This window comes from Talpa occidentalis, unplaced genomic scaffold (assembly GCF_014898055.3).
Source record: "Talpa occidentalis isolate TD23 unplaced genomic scaffold, MPIMG_talOcc4v2.1 talOcc4.3, whole genome shotgun sequence".
In the NCBI taxonomy this organism is placed as follows: domain Eukaryota; kingdom Metazoa; phylum Chordata; class Mammalia; order Eulipotyphla; family Talpidae; genus Talpa; species Talpa occidentalis.
The window spans coordinates 101,024,081-101,037,519 of record NW_023603184.1 but is presented as its reverse complement, the minus strand read 5'-3'; the positions used below and the strand labels follow the sequence as shown (position 1 = coordinate 101,037,519).

General features: G+C 31.9%; 1 protein-coding gene across 3 annotated transcripts in view; it reads right to left on the bottom strand.

The window, feature by feature from the left end:
* Positions 1-13,439, bottom strand: part of UBR3 (ubiquitin protein ligase E3 component n-recognin 3) — a 146,768-nt gene that overhangs the window by 35,938 nt on the left and 97,391 nt on the right. For all 3 annotated transcript variants that reach the window (XM_037523504.1, XM_037523505.1, XM_037523506.2), the window contains exons 29-30: positions 13,189-13,325; positions 7,781-7,866 (exon numbers count right to left, since the gene is read on the bottom strand). In XM_037523504.1, the coding sequence (XP_037379401.1) occupies positions 7,781-7,866; positions 13,189-13,325 (223 nt within the window). The remainder of the gene's footprint in view (positions 1-7,780; positions 7,867-13,188; positions 13,326-13,439) is intronic.

Sequence of the window (13,439 nt, the reverse complement as noted above, 5' to 3'; positions counted from 1 at the left end):
CATGACTGTCAATAGCTGAATACATATTATGTGCCAAGCACTATGTTAATAACCACTTTACATAGGTTAGAGTTATTTTTCACAAAAATTCTAGCAGGTAAGTAATATTGTTACCCCCAATTTTGATATATGTAAATTTTTCAAATTTCCACTTTTCCCAATGACCTAGTTCCATTAGTAACACTATGAATACGGCATGTTTTTAGCAGTGAAATAACATGATAAAGATAGAGTAGTTACCTTTTTTTCCCTCAATTCAACTAAGCATAAGAGATTGTCTTTACTAAGAACATAATTTATAATTTTAAAAATGTGTCTAAACCCAGGGCCTCCCCGGTGGCGCAGCGGTTGAGCGCTAGGTTGCAAAGCTGCCCGCAGCCTCTGCTGCACCGGTTCGATCCCCGGCTGCTCCCCGGCCACCAGAGGAGGGTCCCACATGGCGCGCAGACCTCTCCTGCCTCCCGCTGCTCCCCTCAGCAGTGTACTTCGGTCCTTCTGCCTGCTCTGCTCCAGGCTCTGATTCTGGTGAATTCTCTCACCCTCCCGCGCTTCTGACTGTACCCAGTGCTTGTATAAACAACAAAAATAAATAAATCTTTAAAAAAAAAATGTGTCTAAACCCAAAGGTGTTGAAAAACTAACTTTTCCTGGCAGAAAAATATTATCTTAAATGCAAGGTGGGGAGTATTGCATTCTTTTTATGTAGACGCTAACTGAATCAAAGAGCTCTTTTTTAATATTTTCTTTCAAGATCAAAAATGAATTAGCTTGTCTGATTTAAAATCAAGGTTATGGAAGTTACAATTTTACTAACCTATTTTGCTTGAAAACCATCATCAGAATAGAAATAGTGTTACAACCTGCCTTTGTTCCTATCCTCTACCATAATTAAAGAAGTACAAATGTTAGAAGGAAATTTTTCATCATCTGACACTCCCTCATTCCATAGATAAAGAAAAAGATCCTAGGAAGGAAGTATATTGCCAGGTCACCCCAGCATTTATTGGAAAAGCTAAGACTAGAACTCAACATGTGCTACTTACTACTTATTTCGACCACTCCAGTCCTCCCTTGGGTGTTTATGATTAAAAGCAAAGTATGACATTCCATTTTTATCATACACACATTCCTTTCCTTATGTATGAAGAATTTAGATTGTAAGCCTGGGGCATCTTCCAAGATAATTAAAATAATATATAACAAGTCTTCAGTATTGACTTTAACTAGATATGTTACTGAAGAATAATAACATATCCTATGAAATATATCTGCCTTTCAAAAACAATCCTGTTCAGTTAAGAAAATTGGACACAAAGTTGTTACATGTTGAAATCTTTCAAAAAATGCTTTGAAACAGAAGTTCACAGAGCTCAGTGCCAGCCTGGAAATTCTGTGTTTCTGTCAGTTATTTCTAAACATATAAGAAATCTAAAACTGGCATTTTATTGCTTTAGTATATAATTCATATTTATCATAAAGACATAAATACATATTAAAGAGTTATCCAAAGGACTTTCATAAATTGGTTCAATTTTAAATTGTACCACTGTTAAACTTTATCGAAGGTAAACTTAAACTGCATTCAAGATTTTAGTTCTGTCAGTCTAATTACCATTGGTTAAAAAATTGTTAATGAGGCCTCCCTGGTGGCGCAAGAGGTTGAGCACCGGTTCAATCCCCGGCCGGCCAGGGAGAAACCACATGGCGAGGCAGACCTCTCCTGTCTCGCCCGCTGCTCCCCTCAACAGTGTATTTTGGTCAGAGCGCCTGTTCTGTCCCCCACTCTGTCTCTGGTGAATCCTCTCACCCCCCACATCTCTGGCCTGTATCCCAGCTCTTGTATGCATAAATAAATCTTTAAAAAAAATTGTCAATAATCTCAACTAGCCAAGTGATTCTCTGAATAATTACCATGGAGGAAAAATTTAATTTCCTTATAACTTAATCAAAGTGAGGAAAAAGCTCTGACCTATTTATCCTAGGGAGAATTAATAGGTGTGAATATATTCCCCTTACAGCAGAGTCAACTTCCCCCAGTTCTTCTACACACTTCTGAAAAATTAGCAGTGGAAAAGTGAGAAGAAGTTCTTTAAGTGAGTTTTGGGAACAGCTCTAAGAAGAAGGTTCTAAGGGAAATCTTTGGCTCTAAAGATCTGTCGCAAGAAATAGGAGGGTCATGACAGGGGGTACAAGAGCTGATTCCTCTTTCCCCATTCACTCCTCACCATTTCAGAAGAGGTAGGGCAAGAATAAAGTGGCAGTCATATACAGACACCATTTGGCTCTTACATTAACCATACATATATATGTGTGATAACTGGTGCAAGTATCATCATAACTCTTTTCATAATGAGGTAAAAACATGAGGTAACTTTTCCAAATGTCAATGGATAAGAAAGAGCAGACTGCAGATCTAACTTCCACACAGTGCTCCTTCCAGCATTGTATTCTATGTTGCTTCAGGTAAATAAACATAAAAGTTCAAGGATAAGGTAGCTAACCTTGCTTCTTAGGAGAATGTTTATCTACCCTGTGAGAACTGGAAAATACCATTTGAGTATTTTCAAAGGCTGTCTGTAGTATTTTCTTACTTTCTATGCTGTGTTTCCACCACCTCTTGGAATTCCTATGCCTTCACTAATAGACACATTATATCATCATTCTCTTTTACCTAAAGTGTCATAGAATTAGTATTAGTTTCATGGAATTTATCTCCTACTTCAGTGTTTAAATGACTAGTAGGCACTTCTATTTCTAAATATAGGTAGTCCTAGGAAGGGTAAAGAAAAGGCCGATAATAGTCAAGATTCCTTATTTTGAAACTCTTTGCCAAAGAGGTAACACCATGAATTCAATTCTATCATAGAACTAATTCAAAACTAAGCAGCAAGGGAGAGGGTTCTAATGTAACTGCAGAAAAGAGAAGCTCCATGCCCTAAGTCAAGCAAGACACTAGTATGCCCTGATAGTGGAAATTATTATATATGATACTTAGTCCCGGAATATACAAATCATAAATGAAGGAAAGCTGTCTAAGTCACAATGAACTAGATCTTCAGAAAGACATAAAGACATTATAGTTAGTTTATATTTCATGTGCTTAGTTTATATTTTATTTCCTACTTTTACCCCTCTGGCCTAGATCTCCCCAAACTGCCAATTTATTTTGTTCCCAAGATATAAATTGTATCAGTCTTTGAGAATAAATCCCATTTTTGTCCTAACCTCATTTCTTAACAGACCAATAGAATCTTTTTTTGTTAAGCACTTAAAAAAAAGGTAAAAAATAAATTTTCATCCTTCTATTTGACAATAGTAGAGTTGAAATAGTAGAAATAGTATTATCAAGATTTACAATCTATGAAGACTCAAATAAATATTGTAAAACTGAATTCTTACAACAATCTTTTGTTAGTATTATGAGGGACAGATTCCCATCTGGATACTCATAAAGAATGGAGTTAGGGGACAATTTCCACACTTTCACCATTATTATAATGTGGTGGCCAAAGTTTCCACTTTTAATGTAGTAACAAAAAGGACAGAACGAAAATTGTTATCTGACCAATCTACATTTATTTATAATTTTTAAATCTGAAAAAGATGTTATAAATCAAAGATAACAGAACTATACCACAGCGAAAGAATAAGATCAGACTACTTAAGAACAATTTCATGATCTTATTCAATGATACTGCTATACAGTCTTAATGCAGAGCAAGAGGAACATCAAAATTTTCAGTGGCTCTAAATTTACCAAAAAAAAAAAAACTTTTAGCAACTAAAACTATTATAAGTTGCCCACAGGCATATTAGCTGGGCCGCTTTTTATCAATAACAGACATGTAGGGGGAAATTATTCCCTGAATGCATCATTTCTTGGTAAGATTGCAAATTATATTAATATAGAGCTCCCCAAATGAAAATGTCAAAGCAAGAGTTTGCTTAATCTCTCTTGACTGCAGTTTAAATTTTAATATCTCTCTAAAATCACGCAATCAATTTGTGATATAAACTGTGGCTTCTCAAACTACATTAATAAGCACAAAGTCTCAGGCCCAAAGATATCGAAAGATATCATCCTACCTAAAGATAGATATTTTTAAAAATTATACTCCAACACTAATAATTTATTAAATGACACTTCTTTCTACCCCACTCCCATTCTACCCTTTGGTTTCAACAATTTCTACTTGAGAAATACACTAAAAATACCACAACAAAAAAATGTTGAAAGCCTGTGAACTTCACTAGAATCTAAGGAGTTTCCTATCTACTTTCAAATCACTTGAAAGAAGAAATTAAGTACTCTTAATAAAATATTATTCTTAGTTAAAAGTTAGGCTTTCAATTATTTACATGTGCTTTGTCCTACAACTGTTGCTAACCAAGTAGGTTGTACTTTTCACTGTATATACCATTTTGTAACAAAGACTCTAAATTCACTTATCTTTCAAAGTTTTGTTCAAATGCCACATCAACCGAAAGTTTCACTTATTCTACCAAGTAGATATGATCCCAAACTGCCATATTTCCTCGAACTTCATTCAAAACCCTCTTTAAAATTTAACATTGTGTACCTTTTATTAAGTTATTAGAACCTGCTTATCTGCTGAACACAAAGTCCCTAATGCCTGATGTTCTGGCGGATACATAGTAGTCTGACCCAGGAATCAGGAGCAGTTTTATATGGAAGCTGACGAGCATGGCTCACAATAAGAGCACAGGGAAATCAGCCAGCAAACTGGTGAAAAATGGAGAGTCAACTGGTATCCAAGGAAGAAGGAATTAGGAAGGACCTGAAAAAAACACCTTGAAGGAGAGACCCAAAACAAAATTAGAATATACAGTGAAAGGTTGGGAAAAGAAAACAGACAAGATAACAGGAGGGGTATAGTGTAGCAGAACCTAGAAAGATCACAAGGGAACAGTGTACAGTAGGATGTCCTTGACTAAAACCCATAGGTGAAATTTCTTAAAGATTCACCATCCTCTGGGACACTTAGGGCAAGAGATATGTCTTATATAACTGAATTTAGAATCAGAAGAGCTGGGTTCAAGTGCAAGCTCTGACATTTTCCAGCTGTATGACTTGGCAAGGCAATCACTCTGAACTTCAGTTTCCTTTTCTATAAAAAGAGATAACACCTATTTCACATGGTCATTCTAAAGATTAGGTAATTTATGTGAAAGTACTTTACAAACTTAAAACTACAAATGTAAGGTATTATTAAAATACCATACTATGCTGGTAGGTGATTTATTTTGTTCATTTTTTTACTATGGCAAATCCCTCAGACACATACTTAGATACAAACTTCCATTCTCACTAAATACTATCATTTTACCTCAATACTTTAAAAATTGTCTGAATATGTAAATGCTTAATAGCATTGTTTCACTGTAATTTTATTTCTCAGTATAAATTTGGCAAGTAATATTTTCTGCTTCCATAGTTGTATAAAAAACAACCCTCTCTCCCATCCTCACCCCTGCTTGCAATTCTGTGTCTCTTTCTATGTATGTGTGCATGCATAATTATGAGGTTGTTCCAGACAAAATTCATTAAATCTTTTGCTAACTAATCTTTAATTCACCAAGAAGCTGTAGAGAAGAAAATTATTCCAAAAGTGTGATGATCCCTGTATGATAAAAATAAAAGTTCCTTTATCATTTCTATAAATATTATGAAACACAGAAAGAAACTTTAAAAATGAGATATTTAAGAGATTATGAAGAGTAATCAATGGGAAAAGGAAAATACTGACTTATGAGGAGTCCCTAGACAAATCCAGAATTTTTGTTCAATAATACCATCAAAGATTTTAAGGGAAGATTTAAAAAAAAAGTGCACACTGAATCTATGAATCCATGAAAAACCACCAATTTATGTTCTGGTTTTCAACTTAAATTAGGTCTCTGTTAGGCTTGAGTAAATAACAAATACATAAGTTATACCCTTGCAAAACAATAAGATCTTATATAAGATATAATATATTCTACATAAATGACTTATAGAGCTACTTTTATAAATATTAACAGAAATAATGAATAAGCAATTAAACAAAAAAATCATATGAAAACTAAATATATCACATTCTACAACCTAAATATAAATCACACCTCAATAAATATAAAGCACACCTCAATGAAGCTCTAAAAAAACCTAACATAATTGATAAGAAAAAAGGAAACTATAAATAGTATTAACAGATATTTAGGATGCACTTCATCATGATCCTTTCTATACTCACACTATAATTTCCTATTCACTAAAGAGGGAAATAAAAAGAAATGAAAATCGGAAGTATCAATTTAATAATTTAAATTGAAGCTTATAATTAAAGTAGTTGCTGCTAGAACTTTACTATCTGGGGATTCTGGATAAATTCATCATTTACAAACCTTTGGATAAATTGAAGTACCATAGAAGAAAAAAAAACATGCAGTAGAATTTTTGAACATAAAAATGAAATTTCTTTTTCTAAGCACTTTATAATGTAAAAGTTTAAAGAACTTAGCCAACGTCAAACATCACTGGGGAATAAATTAATAACAAAGAATAAAGTGTATAATAAAATTACTGTATCCACTAATTCAAACAGACTAGAAGATAAAAGTTCTATTTAGCAACAGCTACCCCTTTAAAACTTAAACAGTAAATCATTACATACAAATAGATTTGAAGTGCCTAAATCAAGGGGGCTATAAGTATCAAATACTTGGCTAAAAAAATAAAAATAACTTCCAAAACCTTAAACTTCTGGGAATCGAGTGATAATGCAAAATAAAACAAAACACTAATGCAACTAGTAAGAATTTTTAAAATAATTGAGTCAAAATTTAACATAAATTTCTATTTTTATGTTAGAAATTTCAAGGTGTTTTTGCTCAGTCCTTTGCTTTGAAACCATTCCAAATTTATATACATATTACTTTTTAAATAATACACAATTTTATAAATAATATACAACTTTATAAAAATCAGTAAGTATTGATAATTTTTAATAATTACTAACATTTTTAGCATTTAAGAAAATAAATTCACTTTTCAAAAGAATACATTATGTGTATTAAATAATTTTTTGCCCATATCAATCACTTAGGTAATATTTTAACTCCAGTGATTTGGGACCAATAATTAGTATACACATTGCTTCTACTATTCACATTAATTCCCTAAAACAATGATAAATAGTGACAGCCTCAAAACCATGCTCATGACAAATCCACTCAAAGTTCCAAATTACAATCTCTCAAATATGCCCTTATAAAAAGAAACACACTCATTTTACAATATTAAAGTATATTTTAAACAAAAACAACATCCACAATTTTAATAAATTTTAATGTGTACATCAAAGTATAGTACAAATGCCTTCATTAACAGCAATTTTTTATACATACGTATATATGCATGTATATATGAATCTGTAGATAATACAAACCATCTTCATAAAAAGATTTTAAATCCAAACAAAATTTATTTAAAAGAATTTAAGTTTGAAGATAACTTTTTATTGTTGAGTATAATACATTGTTTCAATTTTGAACCAATGTAATCTGATTAGTTAGCAGGGTATTTGCTCACTGTAATCACAGTAGAAAAAACTAAATATTCATGATTCTTCCAAGTATAAGATTAACTATTTAAAGCATTTAATCACTATTAAAACTAGACAAAAAAAATTTGAAAATACACCAAAAACTCATGCTGTCTATGTACTTTCAAAATGACATAATTAGAATTTTTTCTAATTTAGTGCTGTTTAATACTTACTTAAACAGGACCTTTTGCCAGCTGTACTTGCACCACCTGAACACAAATTGCCTCCTCGATGAATTAATTCAAGTTCCAAATTGGTTCTGTAAGTAAAGCATTAAAAATATCGCAGTCATTAGGCTGATTTGATATTTTTAATGTATTTATTGATATGTCTGTCTCAACCTAAATAATAAAGTTCTTCAACTTCATTATTTGCAAAAGTATAGTTTATTTTTATAAACGATACATATCAGTAATGTTTTATCTGAAATTTAGAAATAAATGGGAACAATTTACCTATCCTTACTTTTATGGTCATATTTATATCTGCTAAACACTGCAAACATTTATTGCAAAGTCCCAACTGTGGTAAATACTAAAAACTAGGCCTAAAGGGAAAAAACGTATTTAATAAAACTGCATATGAAGCTGATGACAGAATATTTACTTCAACTGTTAGCCACTGAGTAGTCATATAAAGCACAAAGGCATACCAATTTTTCTACCAGAGAAATGGTTATCACTCATTGTAGTTTAGATGGTATCTAGAAACCAATATTAAAAAACAAAATCACTAACATCAAAGTGGCTATGAACAACACATATAATGAACAGCACTCTTTTTTATGGACTTCTAAAATAAGAATTTCATTAAAATACACCATAATTATTGACATTGTTAAACATTAGTATTGTTCAAATAGATCTGAAATTACAATACAGTTAGCAATCATTAACTTACAGAATGGCAATAATTAATAAATTGACATTCAAATATCAAATTGATAAAGAATCTAAAGATTTACCCAAAAACAGTAACAGTAAAATATCCAATTTTGTCAAATAATAAATTAAAATTCTGTGACCATTTAAATTGCATTGTACTTAAAACAGTATTAATAAACTTAAATACACTGTTATTTGCCACAACTTAAATAAACTAGTTGTTTTCCAAGATATGCATTTGACACTAAGAGTGAGATATCCCCCATTTTAAAATTTTAAAAAAGGCAAAATTTCAAGCTTATTCTCTGTATGTGACTTTTAGAATCCTAATTTATTTAAAACATTTTGACTGGGTTTGGTTATATTTTGAACACAGAATATTTTGAAATGTTATTTTCATATATTTACTTATAAATGCAAACTGTTAAAAACATTAATATTCCTAAGTCTGTACATTTGCCACCCATTTCTAAAGGAATGCTTTAATCCTCTCTACTCAGGGGAGGGGGAAAGCAATTTAACATTGATAATGTTCCTGCTCAGAGCTCCATCTGGTTGCTGCTGATAAGGGCATCTGTGTGACAAGGGAATTTTCCACCCTTCAGGCGATTTGCATTGCTCACTGAACTTCTAAAAACCTACCAGCAAGGAAGCAGGGACAAGGATTTCATATTAGTGGACAGAAAGCGAGCGGAGGCCAGCATGTGTTCCTTCATCAAGGGAATATAAATGAGATCAATACATTTTGTTTTCACAAATCTTCTGTTGCCTAATCTGTAGAAAAAAATTAATGGCTATATTCTCTTTAAAAAACTAAGATTTCCTAGATAGTAATTTTAAAAGAGCTAACCAGAAACACCATCAATTCTTACAAACAAATGTCAGAACCAGAATGTCAACTTTTATTTCAGCATAATTTGCTAAAATATCTATTAAAATATAAATACAAGAACAATTCTGTTTATTTAATCATCAAATAAGATACTTAAAAGAACACCAAACATGTTACCAGGAATTTGATGTTAAAGAGTATTTAAAATAAAACTACCAAATGTAATAACTTCAGATTATGGTTGGAAGATCTCCTATGTAACATTCCTTCTAAGAAGAACATTCCTTCCAAAGGAGAAAAAAAAACAACAACAAAAACCTACCTCTCCAAAGGTTTGGTATCATGTAATAATATCTAGGACTTTAAAAATGTCAGAGGTCCTAACAATTAACTTTTTCTTATTTCATTTACATCAAAATTGGACATTTGAGACTTGCTGGAGAAGAGAACACACAAATGGAGACCCATATCTGATCTTTCACTGTTGAAAAATCACAGCATGATATTGGATTTCTGCCTCCTAAATGTATGATGTAAAAACAAAGATGTGCTGGGGGCTAAATATTTTCTGAGTCTTTCTGTACTTGGAACAAGACTGTACTGGCTGTATTTTCTAGCACAAAGGAAAAAAAAAAGAAGAGACAATCTCTACAATAGAAAGAATTATGAAAAAGATTACTTACAACCTACCAATGGTGGCCACCTGGATATAACCATATAAAAACCCTGCAAGTTCCAATGTCTTTTTGCAAGACCTGCTTTTCCTTCTACCTCCCTGACCCTGGCCCTTGGCACTAACTTCTAAGGTTATTAAGTATAATTTGAAAAACAAATATGTGTATATACATGCATAGAGAAAAAAGCAAGCACACATTGGTAAAGTATGGGTTCAAGGCCCAAACCTACCACTTACTGATTGAGAAGTTATTCAATTTCTCAGAAAAATGTTATCTTCATCCATATCACCGCCTATATTACACAAAATTCAGATCAAGCTTTAACTCCGCTAGGAATCAGGGAGAACACACTCCCTTTTCTTGAGGGAGTTAAAGAAGCACTGTTTTATACTTCATATTTCAATTTGCTCATTTTCCATTTAGAGGTTTTGTAGCACTTTCTCATCATCTTTTTTAAACAAACTGTATCATTTATCCAGGCCAATGTGTATGAGTTTTAACTGTTATTCCTAGAGAACATGAACTATTTCAGATATAGCTTCTAAATCCTGGACAGCACCTAGAAAAGTGCTCAAAAATTTCTTAGGAGCTTACAACTTTTTTGTCTTGTTATATAACCAATGATAAGATTCACTTTAGTTCCTGAAGTTAATTCTCTTCCTTTTGCTGAATCCTCTTGCTATTCCATTAAACCCAGCAGTGAACCAAAAATAAAGAAAAGGGATAGGGGGAGCCAGTGTTTTATGAAAGAATTTTTTGTTTTAAAAAGGATTCATAATTTGGTATTTTCACAAGCATTCCTTTTATTTCAAACATAATTCATATGTAAGTTTAAATAAGGCACCTAATCTATAAAGCAAGGTCCATTTACTGAATAGTTTAAACAATTGTGATACAAAGATGTTTTCTAACTACATCTCAGTTACTCATGTTTCATCTACTTATCATTTCAGTTTTTCTCACTACATACAGGACAAGTGCTACTTACCAATACCTCTAGGTTATATGCAATTTGGTTGCAAAATTCTTGGGAAAAGATCACTATTAAATGGTGGCATTCATTGTTTCCATAATGAAATAATGAATTGGGACAGGAGTAAAGTAAGTTTTCTTCCCCAAATTAGTTGTTCATAATTCATCTGAATGAGTGATATATGCAACAGAATGCTTTTTGGAAATCCATTAAAATATGAATATAGTGTTTCTGATTAATTTTAATGCAAAGAAAACATAATTTTATCTCTACTACCCTCAAAAAATCCTCTAAGACTTTACCATGCAAATAAAAAAAAGGGTAGAGAGAGATACTGTTCCACAAGAGTTCTAAAATTATTATTAAAGGAAACAGATTTGAGCTAGTTAGCCACTAGAAATACTTTTTTTTCTAACATCTACACATTTAGTCTCCCCAAAGAGCAAACAAAATTACTCATTCACCTGGGAGAAATTCAGCTCTGGGAAACTAGGACTGTATTCCACTTCAAATTACTATGGTCAGATACAAATAAATTTGCATATTCTAATGATTATATATTTAATAACCACAACTTTTATTCAGAAGTTAAATAATTAAAAGAAAGTTTACTTTTTGAACAAATGTTTAAGCATTTTAAATATTGCTGTTACTGCCTACCTTTTTGGAATTAAAATCTCTAGTCATATAATCTCTAATCATAACTATAACAATAATAATCTCTAATTATTAACTATTTAAGAAATAAGGTTATATGTTAGGCATAATTATAATTATGTTAGGCATATATATAGCATAACTTCATACATAATACATATTCAGTTGGTCTACATTCATCCCAATATTCTTTAATATTATGACCACAATATTGTATAGAAGTTTCATAAAATCTTGAAACCTTGGTAAACTGACTTAAGTTTAATTTGTTTCACATGAAGTGCTTTTCCTTTAAGAAGGCAATAATTGGTAACTATTCAGGGACAAATGTTAAATGCTGTATCTTCCCCCAAAGCATTTGGATAAATATTAGCAATAGCCTGGGAACATGCAGGCTACAAAGTTACTTTCCAATCCATTAGATCCTTGTATTTCATTCCAATAATCCAGCATTTCCATTCCTAGATCAAGGACTGATGTTTCCCTATTTTGAGCTCTAATTTGCCTGCTGTAATTTTTTAAACTCTGGTTCCATTTGTCCTGGGTTCTAAAAACTACATAGTTAATTTATACTCTTGTTGCCCTCTACTCCTAGAATGTGTCAGAAACAATGACCATCATGAATTGCATGCATATATAATCTATAAAAGCTGAACAGGAGAGGAAAAAAGGAGAACAGTAATTGAAAGAACACTAGACCGCCAGTTCTAGTCTTACTCTGTATCACTAATTTGGTGCATGACTTCAGGTCACATTCGCTCTCTAAATTGTACCTACTACAATATTACTTAGTATAGTGTGCTTCTAGAGGCATTCAGAGATCTATAATCTCAGTTTTGCAGAATATGTATACAAGTTCCCAGTTGCATCTGCTTCTCTCCTATTCACTTCCTTTATGGTTCTCTATTTTCATTAAATTAAGATTTCTAAAATTCCTATCTGGAACTATTCCTTGGGTACTGAACACCTATGCAGTCAATTAGACTAATCCTACCTGAAAGATGAGAAGTATTTACCTCTATTTCCTTGAGCACCCTGCTAGCTACTAATAGAGACTTAGATCATGCCTGATCTCTTGCTTCTTTTCCTTTATCTGATGTTCTAAATCACCGGTAGTCTTCTAGGGTATCATCAGATCCTTCACAAGCTTAAAACAAAATAAGTTATTCTTCCTGTTCTCATTTTTCTGAAAATTAAAAGTTTTTAACAATGTTTTAGTTCTCAGTATTATCACTTAACAGAACTTAAAACAGTGATTTCTTAATACCATTTATATATAACACCCACATGCTTTGAGGGAGATATCTGTTCCAAAATGTTAACAACATATTTGTTCCAAAATACATTATAATGTTTAATAACATTTATCCCAATATATCATTAAAATAAATTCTTCAAAAAAGAAGGAAAACTAAACATTTATAGCCCTCCTAGGAGGTTCTAAAACTAGTCATAATTTCAACCAACATTAAAAGTATACAACCATTCTTCAAATACATATGAAGCAAAACCAACTATCACAGTAAATACACATAAAAAGCATACAATAAATACTTACCTAGCAACAGAATACATAAAGAGAAAATCATTGTCTGGTGAGCCTGGGGTCTTGCTATAGTCTCTATATTTCTTCTGAGTGGTATTTTTGATATCTTTCATTACAGATTCCATTTCTTTACTTAAGTTGGTTTCTGACTATAAAAATGTAAACATACGAAATTTATATTTATTTTCTCTAATATTAGTATAATATAGTCTAATAATAATATAGTCTAATATTACAATGCCTATTATATGAACACACTAGGA